Source organism: Ostrea edulis, chromosome 7, assembly GCF_947568905.1.
Source record: "Ostrea edulis chromosome 7, xbOstEdul1.1, whole genome shotgun sequence".
Taxonomy (NCBI): Eukaryota; Metazoa; Mollusca; class Bivalvia; order Ostreida; family Ostreidae; genus Ostrea; species Ostrea edulis.
The window spans coordinates 8991564-9008397 of record NC_079170.1 but is presented as its reverse complement, the minus strand read 5'-3'; the positions used below and the strand labels follow the sequence as shown (position 1 = coordinate 9008397).

The window sequence follows — 16834 nt, the reverse complement described above, 5'->3', positions numbered from 1 at the left end:
AATTGCTTGATAATTACACCCATGGGACAAGGGAAATTTCTCTTGTTACTGTCACAAAAGAAATAATTTGGTTATTGCAATACTATTTCATCTGTTCAGATTTACACAAATGCCCAATCTGCAGCTTTGTTCATTGTATATCTTTTTTCTGAACAATGCCACAGCCATAACAAAACATCAAAATACTAATCATTAAAATAGGCCTTTATACATATTGCAACCATTTGTTGTCTTAGTGAGAAATGATACTCTGCATATAGGTTGCCGATAAAAAAAATTAAAAATTATATAGTACAATGTCAAATTAATTTTGAAAATAAAGACTAACCACAACAAACAAATTCACTTTCACAAATAATTTCTGGTATATCTGCAATTAAGAGGCTAAGATCTCTCTGCCCAATTCCCTAGAGATAAAGATAACACCTGCTTGATCATGTTGATCAGAGATGCTCTACACAAAACTCATTCATTAGTCTTGTCAAAATGCCCTTTGCATGCTACTCCCATGGGACAGGTGGAATTTCTCATGTTATTGTTAGAAACAAAGGAAACATTACATAAGCTAAAAAAAGCTGTACAGTATATCATAAAAAAAATATGTGTTTTCTTGATGTAACATTTTTGAATGAGGTTTTCTACAAAACTCTTATATGAGTAGGGATTGTACCAATTATAACATACTTTTTTCAAAAAATCACTTCAACTAAATGTCACAGTGACCTTAAAGTACAGTGCGACACACCTTCTACCTAAGATGCATAAGTTGACCAAGTTTCATGATTCTAGATCAAATAGTTTTCAAGTTATGAGCCGGACAGGGTTTTACCATATTTGGCCATATCTTCTTAATTAAAAGTCACAGCGACCTGGTTTTAATGTGCGACACACCTTCTACCCAAGATGTATCAACTGACAAAGTTTGATTATTCTAGGCCTTATAGTATTTAAGTTATGAGCCGGACACGAAAAAGCTAACAGACGGACGGACGGACGGACAGACAGACGGACATGAAGGCCATAGCATAATACGGCCCGTCTTAAGACGGGCGTATAAAAACCTGTAGAATTTGTCCCTGTACTTTTTCAAACAAGCACTTGGATAAAGACGTAGATAAACTGCAAGAAAATGGTTCTATCGAAGCTATGCACTGTTACACATAGGCCTACAGCATAAATTATGCTTTCCGTTCTGCTCTCAAATTCAATACATACTCGCACCAACTGACCTTCACCTTGTAACAATATATAGGCAGAACTTGTGCTAGCAGTTTCTACCAACTGGTAGTTTTAACAAGAGGCCCATGGGCCACATCGCTCACCTGAGTAACTTTAACACATGGAAAATGAATTTCACAGGAGCAATGTCAGATTTTAAGAAACTTGATTCTGCACTATGTTGGGGAGGTTCAGGTACATTGAAATACTTCTGGCTTAGAGGTTCTTAAGAAAAATGATAAACAATCCGAAAAAATGCCCAATTTTATATCTTGACAAGCCAAAAAAAAAACAACAAACAAACCAAAAAAAACCCTTTTTTTCATAAGCTTTAAAAAAAGCAATTATTTTAAAGTAAGGGGGGAGGGTGGCTTGTTTTGAAGGATATGGATACATGTGGAAAACAAAAGTGGGAGGGGGGGGGGGGCGGGGGGACTTAGCACGTTTGTGATGTTTAAATAGGGAGATATGAATTCATTTGCAAAAAAAGTTCCGATGCGAATGTGTGAGAGGGGAAAGGGGGAATAAATAAACTAAAAACACCTGCAAGTTTTTGTCATCAATATTCTCTGACAAATGATTTTGAGAGCAATTAACACTCAGGATAATTTTAATTTTGATGCCTATTGATTTCATCGAAGACCTTTCTTATTTGTGAATAATGAACATAAAAGGTATAAATGTTTGTTTTTCTTGTATTATTATTATTATCTTGATTTTTAAACTTGTTTGTTTACAATTATTTAATTTGTAAGGGTGGTGAAAACTTAATCTTGGCCGAGATCCAGTTCAATTTTTTATATGCTTCCTGACAACTCGGTAAGCCATCAGTGCAAACATTCAGGTGAATCAAATTTCAGCCAAGATAAGGTGAAAATTATCCAACACCAACACCCCTCATTGTCCGGCATTAACCTATACAGACAGGCAAACATGATACTGCAAAGGCTTTTGTAATGTTCATATTTTCTCTTCATAACTTTTGGCCTGGTGTTCAGCAATGATGAGATTATCTCAAATTTGGTACGTTTCAGTTTTCTCATCCAACAAAATATTTTTTCAATCTCAACTATCAGTGGTGTATCTGCCATTAGGCACTTGCCTACACATGATTTGACAACAAAAAATTAAAATGTTTTATATGTAAACCAGATTTTTTGGTTATTAAAAGTCATTGATGAATTAAAAAAATCAGAAACCATTCACAACTTCTATGTCAGTCCTGGGAGAACAGTTCCAGCATCTCCTCTTTTCTGTATCTTTCCATTCTTTCAAACCTCTATACTGACATCACAGATACTGTGACATTTAAAATTATTGCGTCATATTTGTTATACGACGTCACGAATGTAAATTTCAACTTTTCTGGCACAGTCGTTCTTGAGAAGAAGATTTCCTATATTAAGACATATGAAATACAGTTTCTCCTATTGTGGACCCACCCCGACCCCCGGGAGCCATGATTTTACTAAACTTGAATCTGCACTATGTCATAAAGGTTCCATGTAAATTTCAACTTTTCTGGCACAGTGGTTCTTGAGAAGAAGATTTTTCTTATATATAAACACATATAAAATATGATTTCACTTAGTGTGGCCCCACCCGACCCCTGGGGACTATGATATGAACAAATCTGAATCTGCACTATGTCATAAAGCTTTCATGTAAATTTGAACTCTTCTGGCTCAATGGTTCTTGGGAAGAAGATTTTTAAAGATTTTTCCTATATACACACATAAAATATGGTTTCCCCTATTGTGGCCCCATCCGACCCCCGGGGGCCATGATATGAACAAACTTGAATCTGCATTATGTCAGGAAGCTTCCATGTAAATTTGAACTCTTCTGGCTCAATGGTTCTTGAGAAGAAGATTTTAAAAGATTTTTCCTATATAAATACATATAAAATATGGTTTCCCCTATTGTGGCACCATCCGACCCCTGGGGGCCATGATATGAACAAACTTGAATCTCCATTATGTCAGCAAACTTCCACGTAAATTTCAACTACACTGGTACAGCGGTTCATGAGAAGAAGATTTTTTAATGACCCCACCCTATTTTTACACTTTTGTGATTATCTCCCCTTTGAAAAGAACCTGGCCCTTAATTTCAACAATTTTGAATTCCCTTCAACTAAGGATGATTTGCATTAAGTTTGAATGAAATTGGCTTACTGGTTCTGGAGAAGAAGATTTTTAAAAATTTTCAGTGTATTTTTACTGATTTGCTATTATCTCCCCTTGGATAAGGGGGTTGGCCCTCATTTGAACAATTTTGAATCCCCTTCACCCAAGGATGATTTGTGCCAACATTGGTTAAAATTCGCCCAGTGGTTTTGGAGAAGAAGTTGAAAATGTAAATGTTTAATAGACGGACGGACAGACAGAGACAGACAGACAGACGACGGACAAAAAGCGATCAGAAAAGCTCACAAATTATAATATTATCAAAAAATAATATCCGCCCGCGTGTTAAAAAATATCCATAAAATATTTTCGACTTTTTACAACAGGCGCACAAATGACCTTGTCAGTTTACTCAGGTGACCTAAAAAAGTCCAGAAAACTGATAATTCATGTTATTTTTCTAAGTCCAAGAAATTCATACTTGATCTGTAACTTGTTATTAAGGCAAAGCAATGTACCAAATGTCAAATGAATATCTACAAGCAGTCCGGAAAACTTATATGCAGGACTGATGGACAGACAGACGGATGGAGCGCAAACCTAAAGTCCCATTCGACTTCTTCAGTAGGGGACTAATAAATGTCTTGGCATTTTGGGTAATAGTTCGTACATCGATAAATTGAAATCGGAAAATTGAAAAAAAATTAATAGGGTCGGTGGATATATTTAGGGTCGGTCGGGCGACCTGAAACAAACATATTTTTTATTTTGGCCTAATAACCCTGTGTAACTTAAATAATAATACATACTTTCAAGTGCTTGGTCTCCAGGTTGAAAATCTGAAACACTAAATTTTGAACCTGAAACAAAGTAATTTATCATTAACGAATCTGTCTTAAATTCATACAAGATCTTTAAAAAGTCACACTACTTTTGTGGTGTCTTTAATATAATTACCATAAACATCAAAAACTACTTACTCTTTCTTAATTTATATTTAGTTTTAATAGCATTGAAGAAGATAGTTCAATGTTTAACACATAAATACTTATACAGTCCCCGAAACATTCTACTTTACCATTTGTCCGTTCGCTCACCATGCGCTCTCCATTTACAGTTTTGTGCTCATCGTGCGTTCACAGTTCACTAGCTGTAATTCTGAACACCAGTCAATTAGGATCGATTTTCATAGCAACGCAAAAATGAAAAAGGAACGAGTGCATAAGAGTGAAAGTAAACTTTCTTATCATATCAGAAATTTGATTTATAAAGTACAAATATCAGGATGATCAACTGCGAAAATTCAAGGAAAACTGCAGATCACTCATCAATATCAAAGAATAGAATAAATGATTATCATTACAAAACATAAGTCTTGTTTGGTTAAAAAGTGGGAGAAGTTTTGAATGAGAGAGAAATGCAAGAGCCTTCAGTTATATGACAGGGTTTGACATTTACTTTTTTTAGCACTAGAGCAGTCGGGCTACTTCAAATGATTTTTGCTAGACCTGATCTTACATCCAGTAGCCCTGACCAACTTTCCACAAAGTGATAGTTTCTCCATATTCAAATGTATTTAATTCAAATGACAAACATTAAGTTTGCATTAACTAAAACATATTTAATTGTCTCAAAAAAAAGCTTTATATATAGTCTCATCATTCAATTTAATGCTTTCATTTTCAAACACATTTTCTGTTGTCTGCCCAGCACGGTAATTCTCTAGTCAATCTAGAATAAAACGACCTCAACTGTTTTGTTTTTTTAATCTCTATTTCATAAGCCCTGCTTTGTTTCTTCCCAACCTTTTACTTTTTTTCTCATGGACATCTTTCCCTGAGGACGAGAAGTCGTATTTAAATATAGAGACATTCCCGCACATATGTCAACACAGAAAAATGGCTTTTTACGACGTAATTTACTAATCTGATAAACACTTTCTTACATTTGATTCAAATAAAACTGGGTTGTTTTTTATTAAATGAAAATAAATTCACCTAAAACATAACTTTACACACATTAACATCAAGTAGATGTTGTAATTACATTACTTCCGACTGCGACTTATTTATTAAAACTAAAAATAGAGATTGTGTCATCACGCAGTTCAAAATTGCTTGCAAACCAGTTATTCTTTTTTAGTTAAGAATAAAATATTCTATGGTTTAAAGTAAAGTTTCTTGTTTATTTTTTCAACACGACCAATCGGACTAGTAAATTTAACCTTATTCACGTACATGTAGTGAAGAACAAACAACGAGTGCTGGTACGTGTACGAAAATGAGGCAGTTTCAGATAATAAATACCTCGCCCCCACCCGAATTATCATTTTGATAATTTCAAGTTTGCGCAAGAGCACAATTCATCATATTTTATCTAGTCTCACTTGACAAGAATTCTATATAAGTTTATTATTTTTCTTAAGCTCCCCCCCCCCCCCTTACTTAAAAAAAACCGATGCTACACTGCATGTGCATTTCAATGAACATTGTGCCCAAATGTCAAATTGATTTGACAAGTATTTCTGATTATTTTAAGCCTATATTTATAAGAGACTTTGTCAATAAATGTATTTACTCTGATAAAAAAAAAAAATATGAAAATGTGACAATGACAACAACATCAATGACAACACAAGCATGACAAATTTCAATCAGAAAAGCTCACTAGAGCGTTCTTTTTTCATGTTTGCCTCTCTATCAAAATCGACCCTTTCACTTTGATGTTCCAAATGACAATGCAAAGACAAAAGACTGAATGCTGAATGAACAGTGAACGCAAGGTGAGCGCACGGTGAAGACTTTGTGAATGGTGAACGCAGTTCCAAAGGATTCACCTCCAGCCCCATTCCCTAATAGGTGCAGAAAATCCCTGCACTAAGATTAAATAAAGCTATATGTATACAGGACCCAGTTGCATGATGGTTAGTTAACTTTAAATGACTTTTAACTTGTCATTAACTTTAACAATGATATACACTGTAGTGTTAACTTGAAGTTAACTGTCAGTTAAAGTTAACTAACCTTCATGTAACTGGGCTCTGATAAATTGTTTACTAACCTCCATCACCCTCTATAGAACTCATAAATTTTCCTACAGTTGTTATGGTTTGTATTGCTAGTGGAGTCTGATACACATCTTCATTCATGCGTCTGGAGTGCCCAAGATGTTTAAAAAACAACTCCCTTTCTGCTGCAGATACACTCTTGCGTGCATAAGCAGTGGACATGTAGTGTCTCATGCCTGTTGCAGTAACACAATGTTTCAATCCTGCCTTTCTGCAAACATTATTAACACATACCCATCCAGTTACATGAGTTAATGAATTCTTCACACTAGGAAATACAAACTTATTTTTTACATTAATATCAGCATGTCTTCGTATCTCTGGATCAGCTAAAATTTTCATAGCCTTCCAACAGTCTTCTGGGATCAAAAGAGACACAAGTTTTGAAACTTTCGAAGCATGAATGTAGGCTATTTTATACTCGCAGAGCAATTTTTTGTCTTCATCTGTGACATCATTTATTTTGGTTGGATCAACCCAGACATCATTGAAGGCATCATTCCATTCTGTAAGTGTCATTCGACTGGGTTCACCTCCCCTCCTTGCGTTACATAAGGTTAATCTGCACACAACTGTATTTCTTAATTCACAATAGTTATTATTTTCTAAAATTTGGTAACCTGCACCAGAAGACAAGTTTTTAATAACTTCTTTTGTGAAGATTATAAGCCTATCTATTTCTTCCTCTTTAGGTAGTTTTGAAGGTCTTCGTAAGTCAGACTGACGCTTTTTTAAAACAGATTCCTCGGCAGTTGCAAAGAAAGACGGCCAGTAAACTTGCAACACTGAAATAAATTTACTCATTTCTTCAGCCTCCTCATCCTGCCTTGTAAATAAAAAGTATGCCCTCATCACTTTACACACATCTGCGATAAGGTATCGTAAAGACACCTTAAGGCCACTCTTTATCACATTCTCATTGTCTGTAGTAGTAATGCTGTTTATGGCACTCTGAATACCAAGAATGTTATCTCTTTTGAACATTTCCCTGCAAGAGGTAAAAGCAAAATTTGGATGTTTTTCAGACATTATCTTCTTGAATTGTAAATAGAGGTGGCCAAGTCTTCTGAGCTTTGACATGAGAGATTTTCTTTTCTCTGCCCTTTTCTCAGTACCCTCAAAATTCTGGTAACTGAGATATCCATATTGCTTTATCCATGCGTCGTTTCGGATTAGTTTTCCAACCTCATTTTCATGAAATCCCTCCAGAATCTCCTTTCTATATTTATCAGAATATTCTTCATCATTCCTCAGGAGTGTAACATTAAATGAAGTTGGGTAATCAGTGCAATTTTCAGCTCTAAAACATGTTTTCTTATGCCGAGCAATTCTCCTTTTACTATAAAATCCTTTACAAAGGGAGCACACGACGGTGGAGTTACTTTTGACAAACCTTCTTTCATGCAATAGGTTTTCAAAATCTGGGGAGGCTTCCTTAGAAAGCAAATTAGAGTTAACTTTAAAAATGCCTTCCTTTTTAAATGTTTGAAACTCCCTGTCTCTCAATTCCTTTGGAAGCGATAAGGCATTAACCACACTCTCTTCATTCTTATGTTTTCTTTTAATGTGGTCTGAAAGCCTTGATGCCAATTTGTCACAAAATGGACAGGGTCGCTTGGGTCTCACTTTCTTTTGGGTCTTTTCTGCTTCATCTACAAAAACACACAGACAAATCAGTCACCCGAGTATCATCTAAAACAATCCCTAACTCCATGCGTTATTAAGTCTATAATAATGATCCTGCTATACCTCCAGGCTTTCAAGTGGCTTTTGACTAGAAAAAATAGGGTTTTATATAGGATACAATTTCTTTAAAAATAGGGCATTGTAGGAAAATTTTAGGAATTTATAGGGCAATTATAAGGCTTTTGTCCCCAAGATGTAATATGAAAGACACACCTATTTTGACAAGAATCAAATCATTGTTTTCCTGTACATGAAATATGATAAAAAGAAACAAGAGGCCCAAAGGCCTTAACAGTCACCTGACTATTGATTAAAAGTATCACTACGTCCCAAGGGCTACAAAATCTAGAAAAGATTTCCTGCTTTGAATATCTAAGCATAATTTTAATATGCAGCAAAAGTATGCATATAAAACAAAATGTTTCCTTAAAGCTTAAAATCCTGGAGGTCGATGCAAAATTCATAATTTTGATACGTTCCTAAATATGCATTTGGATTTTATACCATATCAGCAAACTTCAAGAAGTCTTTCAAATGATAAGGATATAATCACTAAAATAAGTTTGGGTGTACCCTGGAACCAATCCCTAACCTCTCGGATCAAGAAATTTACAATTTTTGGCAGCTTTTGCCTACACCTAAGGCCCCGGGGGTGAAGGAATCTTGATATTTATCATTTCTGTTACCCTTGTCCCAAAGATGCTTTTTACCAAATTAAAGAACTGGAATGGTAGTTATCAAGAAGTTTAACAAGATGTACTGTGAGCAATGCTCACTAAGAATACACCCCGCTTACCCCAATCTCCCAAAGGGTGTTGTTAATAGGTATAAATTAACTCTTTCCTGAGTGTAAAAATAAGGTATGCCTTTGTAGAAGAAAATGGAAGATATAGTCCGAACACAAATCCATGTCATAAACCTATAATTTTGACCTTGAGATCAAAGGTCAAGGTCATAAAGAGGTCATGAATGTACATGACACATAGTCTCATGGTGATATACCCATGTCTTATGGTATGACTATGTCAAAACCCTATAATCAATTTTGACCTTGGGGTCAAAGTTCAAGGTCATACAGAGGTCATGAAGGTACTCGACACATCATCTCATGGTGATACATTAATGTGTCAAATATGATATGTCTATGTCAAAGAACAAAGACGTTATGGCCCGGACACAAATCCATTGTAAAAAACCTTTAATTTTGACCTTGAGGTCAAGGTCATATAGAGGTCATGAAGGTACTCGACACATCATCTCATGGTGATCCACCTGTGTGCCAAATATGGTACGCCTAAGTCAAAGAACAAAGAAGTTATGGCCCGGACACGAATCTGCACAGACAGACAGACGGATGGATAGACGGACGGACCGACAGACAGACAGACTGATTCCTATATATCCATAGAACTTTGTTCAGGGGGTATAAAAATGTTCAATTGACAACATATCTAATCACTGACCATTTTGGTCCCAACCTGATATCAAAACTCCTATCCCTTGGATCATGAAATTTACAATTTTGGTAAAGAGCTAACTGCTTATTTATTCTCAATATCTATTTAGACCGCCACGGTGGTCTAGAGGTAGAGCATTCGCCCCACATGCGGAAGGTCAGGTTCGAATCCTGATCACAATAGACCAACAGGTAGTGACAGTTCCATCACCAATCGCTCGGCATCAGGTGTGAATGTCACGGGTCCTTAAAAACAGATATCTCGTGTCACAGTGGGTGTGGCACACTAAAGAACCCTCACTGCTCAATGGCCGTAAGCGCAAAGCATAAGCCTAAATTTGTGGGCTTTCACTGGTATTGGTGACGTCTCCATATGAGTGAAAAACTATCGAGCAAGAGATGTTAAACAATATACAATCAATTAGTCATAAATATCCATTTAATTTCAATTTAGTATTAAAGGACATATCATATGTGTTCAAAGTATACAAATTCATATGCATTTTGTCTTTCTTATGCTTATAGTAATTAATTCTAATAGTCCATTCACCAACATATTGCGATAATTAGCCATGCACGTTATAAATTTAAATCTAAGCCCGATTTCAAAATGTCTCGATATTTAGTCAGATGGTACAGTGGCATCACATGCGACCTTCTTTGATCAACAGATTGTGAAAATAGTGTTAGACATTTTTAAAAACTCATGTTTTAGGGGTCTAACTTATTCACTATATGGACAACATTTATTTTGATGTTGACAAATTCCCCGAGTCTTATATGTTTTAGCCACCAGTACATACAAATAGCTATAGCGAGAAAAAGCAATTGCAAGTAAATAATGGGTCACTGTCTTAACACTATTTGGTAATGTTATTCATTTAAACATCTGTAATTAGCATGTTTTTAAAAAGATAAACAGCAAAATTATTATCTATTTAGGATCTAAATTATAATACGTACGTTACATTGTTGACAAATATGTCACAGGTGCAATTCAAAACAGCAAGATAATCAAATACATAATGGAAATCACAATACCTTATTTTAATAAAGTAATTTTATTATCATTATTTTTCAGTTGTGATCTAAACGTCGTTAGAAATTTTTTAAAAAAGTACATGGACAAAGGCGATTGTGTATTTTCTTATGACAAAGTACTTGTGCTGACAAAAAATCATCCACATCTTTTCCCTCACACCTTCCTTCAAAAAACTGGAAAAAAACTCAGTCAAAATCCTTTCTAATGACAGCTAGTACACCATTAAACGGCACAAAACACTCTAATGCAATGTCATTAACATGATAATTTTTTATCGATTAAATCTAATCTATTATGAAATGGCTAATGACTGTTTTCAAACCTTCTTGCATGAGGTCACATATGACATATCACACATAATGGCACATAAAATATTGAAGTAAATATGTATATACATGTATCACAAGATTTGAATTTCATCGCTTTCAAACTTGAAAACTATGCAAAATATTTCATTTTAAACACATTTAAAGTTGTTTTAGGCATGAAAAGAATTAATTTTGTTTCAAAGTTTAAAAATATGTGAGGTGTCCTTTCAAGATGTTATTTGAATGCTTTGCACATAAATACTATATACCAATTTTGGCCTTGCCCAGGAGTCAGAACCTTTACCCCGTGGATCATGAAATATACAAGCTAAGTATAGGTCGAAGCAAGCTTCCTGTTCTACACCACTATGCATTTAGTTTTTCTTACGCATGTGTACTTGCCCCAACCCTAAAGCCTTGGGGGTACAGGATCACACCTTGTCCCAAAGATGCTTTGTACCAAATTTGAAAAGAATTGGAATGGTAGCTATTAAGAAGTAAAAAAGTTTTATTGTTAACGCATGTCGCACGCAGACCAATTGCATTAGGTCATCAAAAATTACTCGGAGTAAACTCTGGTGACATAAAAATTTAATTATTTGTATGCAATACCTTTAAATAATTAATACAACAGTGTTAAAGTGAATTTGAAATGACACAAAATCTTTTGTATGTTTTAGGCAAAAAATAACTGTATAAAGATTAGAAATTAATCATTCAATAAACTTATGTACAATATTTTGACATGTCTGAGGTATAAAATTTAAATTACATGTATTACTAAAACAGTTCCCTCCAATTGTTAATGAAACCAACAAACAGATACTCACTTGGAATTTTTCTGTTATTTTGCTCTTTCTCAGGACTTTCCGTTTCTCTGCATGGTATAGACTTGTGACTGCTCTCTGTTGCCTGGTTCAAAGCTGCTGTTAAATTCTCAACACAGGGTACAGATTCTTCCATCACCTCAGTTCTCATAAATTGAACAGTGACTGGATACAAGTCAATTTGCACATTTTTCTCTGTTGTTGTGCATTTGAGATATTTCACCATTTCTGAAGGGTTTCGAAAATTAAACAGACCAGCAGTGCCATTGGCATCAATAATTCCTTCAGAATTTTTAGCATGGGAGTCAAAAATGGAGTACTGATTCTGGTTGCTGCAGAGAATTGCAATGCAAAAATCATACATTCTTAGGATAAAGCTTTGGTTTGGATGATTGATGATTGAAGTTAGAACGAAAGTCTCTATATATGAGGAAAATCCAAATAAAGGTTCTTGATATTCAGAGTTTGCAATCACATCATGCCTGCCAATTTGACACTCAAATTTCTGGGGCAATTCGTCAACAGCGAGCCTAGACTCTTTTCTTTGGTAAGGCCACTGCTTACTTTTCAAGATTTCTAGATGTAGTTTGTCTCCTCCTTTCAATACATTGTCCACAAAATTTGAATCCCAGGATTCAACATTTTTCAGAGAAAAGGCCACTATGGCAGCAAGACACATACTTGAGCACTGTGTACCAGCGGCAGAATGTTGAAAAATTTCTGGAGAAGACTGGTGAAAACTTCCCATGATGGCTACCACATCTGTTTTCTTTTCTCTCTTTAAAATAAGTGAAAAACATGAAAACTTTTAGTGAATAAATGATCTAAAATATATAAGATTTCACTTTTAAGCAAAAATTTGAATTTGCAATGTCTATGCTTTACAGTAACAGGAAAGGAGAAAAGGTTTGGGCTCAATTGGGAATTGAACCCAGGACCCCAGTATTACTAGTCAGGTGCTCTATCATCATCAACGCCTATATCCACAGTCCATATGACCCAAACTTTTATGTTACGATGGATTTTGCTAAGTACTATATATCAGGTTTTTTCCGCATGTTTATAATTTCCCCTTTGTTCGCGACGATTTCCGAATCACGGAAAATAAATCTGCGTAAATTTGATACAAATCTGTTTTTGTAATAGAGTTAAATAGCATACAGGTAATAGTGCAGTGAAAGTTATGTGTTCAGTGTGTTTTGTCTCCCCCATATCCGACAAGCGCCAGGTAACAGTTATGTAAGCCTTGGTGTTTATTTAATAAAGGACAACCTAATTAAATGGGCCACCTTCTTTGCTTCAATCAATGTATAATTATACCTGAGCTACTCATACATGTAACAGTACATGGTTTATGGCTGTTTTAAACTGAAAATAATTATCAATAAATATTTTGCATTAGTACCTTTATAGCTAACGAACAGTGATTTACATTACTATACCACCAAATTGTACATGTATATTTACAATATACTTGAGTGTAAAGAAAAGTGAAAAATTGTTTAAAACTGGTACACAGTACAGGTGTGTGATCAGTTGAGCGCGTCTTCCGAAATTGACGAGGTGAAGTTCCATTTATCTCTCACCCGGATGAAGCCACTTGGAGTGAAATGGCTGACAAAGCTCTATGATTACATGTGAACAAAACCCAAAATCATCAGAGATGGATTCAGAGAAGCAGGAATATCATCCATGAATTATCCCTCGTACCAAGAGAAGTGATCACATAACTCCAGTGCTGATTTCTTTACATTGGCTTCCTATTGACAGGCACAGCCAATACAAAATTATCCTTTACGCATATAAGGTGATTCATAAGATGGCACCAAAATACTTGGGGAGGAGGTGATCACTGTTTACCAACCGAATCGTTCCCTAAGATCTGAAAATTCACTGACATTAGTTAGACCTAGATGTCAAACCTCCACATATGGAAACAGGCGCTTGGATGTAACAGCAGCTACACTCTGGATCTCTCTGCCTGATACCCTCCGCCGTTGTCAGAATTTGAACACTTTTAAAAAACATTTAAAAACACATCTTTTTAGACTTGCATATTATTAGTATTATAGGTGGTTAAATCTTTATGGTTTCTTTACCATCATTTTAACATGACTTTTTCAAGTGTATAATTGTCTATTTATTTCAACTATTATACATTTATTGCATGATAGTGAGGGAGATATGAAGATTTATTTACCCAAGAAAAATCATATTCCCCGAGGGCAACGCCCGAGGGGAATATGATTTTTCTTGGGTGAATAAATCTTCATATCTCCCGAACATTCATGCAATAAATTGTTTATTATACCGAAACAAAAAAGACTACAAAAGTGCACGTGAAATTGTAGTCAGCTCATCTATACATTGTATGTAGCTGAGATCGTCCTAACGGTAACACCGCACCGTCAACGTATTACGGTAGAGGGTACAAACAACGAAATACAGTGATATGATAACCAGTTTTTGTATTTCCATTCTCCTTAAATGCTAATTTACTTACTTGCTTTTGTATCAACTAAAACGATGTGATTCAACTGTGTATTAGAGACCCGCATATTTGCTGCCTTGCGAACTATGAAAGTAGAATGACTCGGAATTATTGTGACGTCACAATACACTTTGTCTACCTTGACGTTAAATTTATGAAAATTGCACGAGGCTGCCCAAGGGGTAAATATGATAGGGAGATATGATGTTTGAGAGGGAGATATGAAGTTTTATCACCCCTGGCACGTGACCGTCTAGACCAATCAGATTACGCGTTGCATGGAATTCTCATACTGAGGTATAAGAATGTATTTTATAGCATTTGATTGTACAGCATGGAACTATTTTCATGCACATCACGTTTTAGATTTTAGTAATTTTACTTCACATTATTGATGTTTTTCTAGCATTGTTTTGATATTATCTTAGTGCTATTATAATTTCCTTTTACTCCGTTTATAACATGCTGTATCATTTTTGTGTGCAGCACTTTAGAGTGGTTATATATAGTCATATAGGGCGCTATATAAATATTATTATTATATTGAGATTTGATTATGATTGTAACAATAACTTTGAAATCGTGTAAATCGTTTTATTAACTGAATTTTTGCATAAAAAATTAAGAGTTAAATGTACAAATGCTGGCTTTTTCCTCCTATTCCTTCATAAGTTTAAATAATCGTGAATCATATTTTTGCTATGACTCTGAAATAGTGAAAACTTGAATCACATAAATTTAATACACTGTTTTAGGTTCTGATTCGCGGTAAAAAACATGACGCGGAAAAAACCTGATATACGATATAAGGAACTAAGCAATTGGGTTGTCTAGTTTATGCCTTAAATTTTCTTAACTTGCCTGGTCTTTCCTTCCATTAGCCTGACAGAATCTTTTATGATCCATAAAGCTCTGGATGTCACCAAAGATACTTTTGCACTTGCCACAATTCAGGAAGTCAATGCAGCTCTCGTCTACAAGTAGAAGATCGAAAAGGTCTCAACAACAGGCTTCTTTACTCTTTTTATCATATCACATGTAGCTGGAAAGTAAAACAGCTAGGTGAAATTATCAATGTACTTGTACAGTTTCATCTAAAGGATCACACCTTCACACCTTTTACAACATGCAAGGGGTACTGAGGACCTATTCTAATCCAGATCCCCACAGGATGGTTTACTGGTGAATCTTGTAGATACTTGGTTTTCCATATGCAATATAACACTGTCTTGCTAGTTTTTTATATCATTATAAATCAAACATAACATTACCAGGATGACAGGTCTGGGTGTGTCTGTGCAATGAGGACTCCAGGTTAAATGATACTTTACACTCGTGGCATGTATTTCCTGTATCTAAAGAAGAATGTATATTTCCATAAGATATCCTTTTCTTTAATGGTAGAAAATAAAACTGAGAGCAACATCAATACAAGTCTTAGAGGTTCAAGGGCCACATTGCTCACATGCAAAACAATGGCTAACTTCATGGATAACTTTATGATATCAAATATCATAATTTTCAGAAATAGGGTTGATGTGGAGTGTAGGGCAAAGGGCTCCTTCTTAGCAATTTTCTGAGGAAAATCATAAGATTGGTCAATTCAATACATAGGTCAAAGACTTTCCCAAGTATAATTTCTATTTAATATAGTGCTATTATGCAGTCATTAAGGCATGAGTATCATTGCATGTGTAAGTCATATTGGTATAAACCTAACATGTTGCAGAAAGCATTGATACAGACCATTTATTTTGAGGATACAGTAAATGCAATTACAACTATTCTGCTAGTAGCTAGTAAATTTTCCCCTGGGCTAATCTGAATAATCAGGTAGATTACTAAAAAATTAGAACCCTGTATGATAAAATAATTGCTGAAGTTCCTTTCTACTTTCATGTAAACTTTCTTTCTACTTTCTACTTTTATCTCTGTTGTAAATACAATGGACTACTCTTTAATTGAACTGTCTATTAAAACATGACAAGGGTTTAAACTAAACACATGCCCACTCACTAATTGTTGTAAATACAGGTATATATTAGTGTTGTGTTGTTGTAAATACAGGTATATAGTATTGTTTTGTTGTTGTAAATACAGGTATATAGTATTGTTGTGTTGTTGTAAATACAGGTATATATTATTGTTTTGTTGTTGTAAATACACGTGATATTGGTTTCAGTTGATCATGAATGGTAATATAATAAACTTTCTTTCTACTTTTATCTCTGTTGTAAATACAATGGACTACTCTTTAATTGAACTGTCTATTAAAACATGACAAGGGTTTAAACTAAACACATGCCCACTCACTAATTGCAAGTAAAATTTTGTGTGGGCAACTAAATTCGCTCTCTCACTTCCCACAAAGCAAGTGATTTCTGTGAACAGGAATTGGTCATCACTGTATCATGTTTGGTAATCAATACATATTTTTAGTGACCAGACACTTTTCCGACTTATTTACAAGCTTAGGTAAATGCATTTTGGAGACCACATCTAAATCGAAAGTATACTATGTGCAAATTTTTCCAAAAGTTGATTGGAAAGATCACTGATGTTAAAACAACTGGGAGTTTTTGAGCTTCCCAAACAATGAGCATGATGGCA

General features: G+C 34.9%; 1 protein-coding gene across 3 annotated transcripts in view; it reads right to left on the bottom strand.

Moving 5' to 3' along the window:
• Positions 1-16834, bottom strand: part of LOC125672892 (uncharacterized) — a 117198-nt gene that overhangs the window by 43389 nt on the left and 56975 nt on the right. For all 3 annotated transcript variants that reach the window (XM_056143220.1, XM_056143219.1, XM_056143221.1), the window contains 5 exons: positions 15496-15579; positions 15086-15198; positions 11737-12511; positions 6408-8066; positions 4157-4207 (listed from right to left, as the gene is read on the bottom strand). In XM_056143220.1, the coding sequence (XP_055999195.1) occupies positions 4157-4207; positions 6408-8066; positions 11737-12511; positions 15086-15198; positions 15496-15579 (2682 nt within the window). The remainder of the gene's footprint in view (positions 1-4156; positions 4208-6407; positions 8067-11736; positions 12512-15085; positions 15199-15495; positions 15580-16834) is intronic.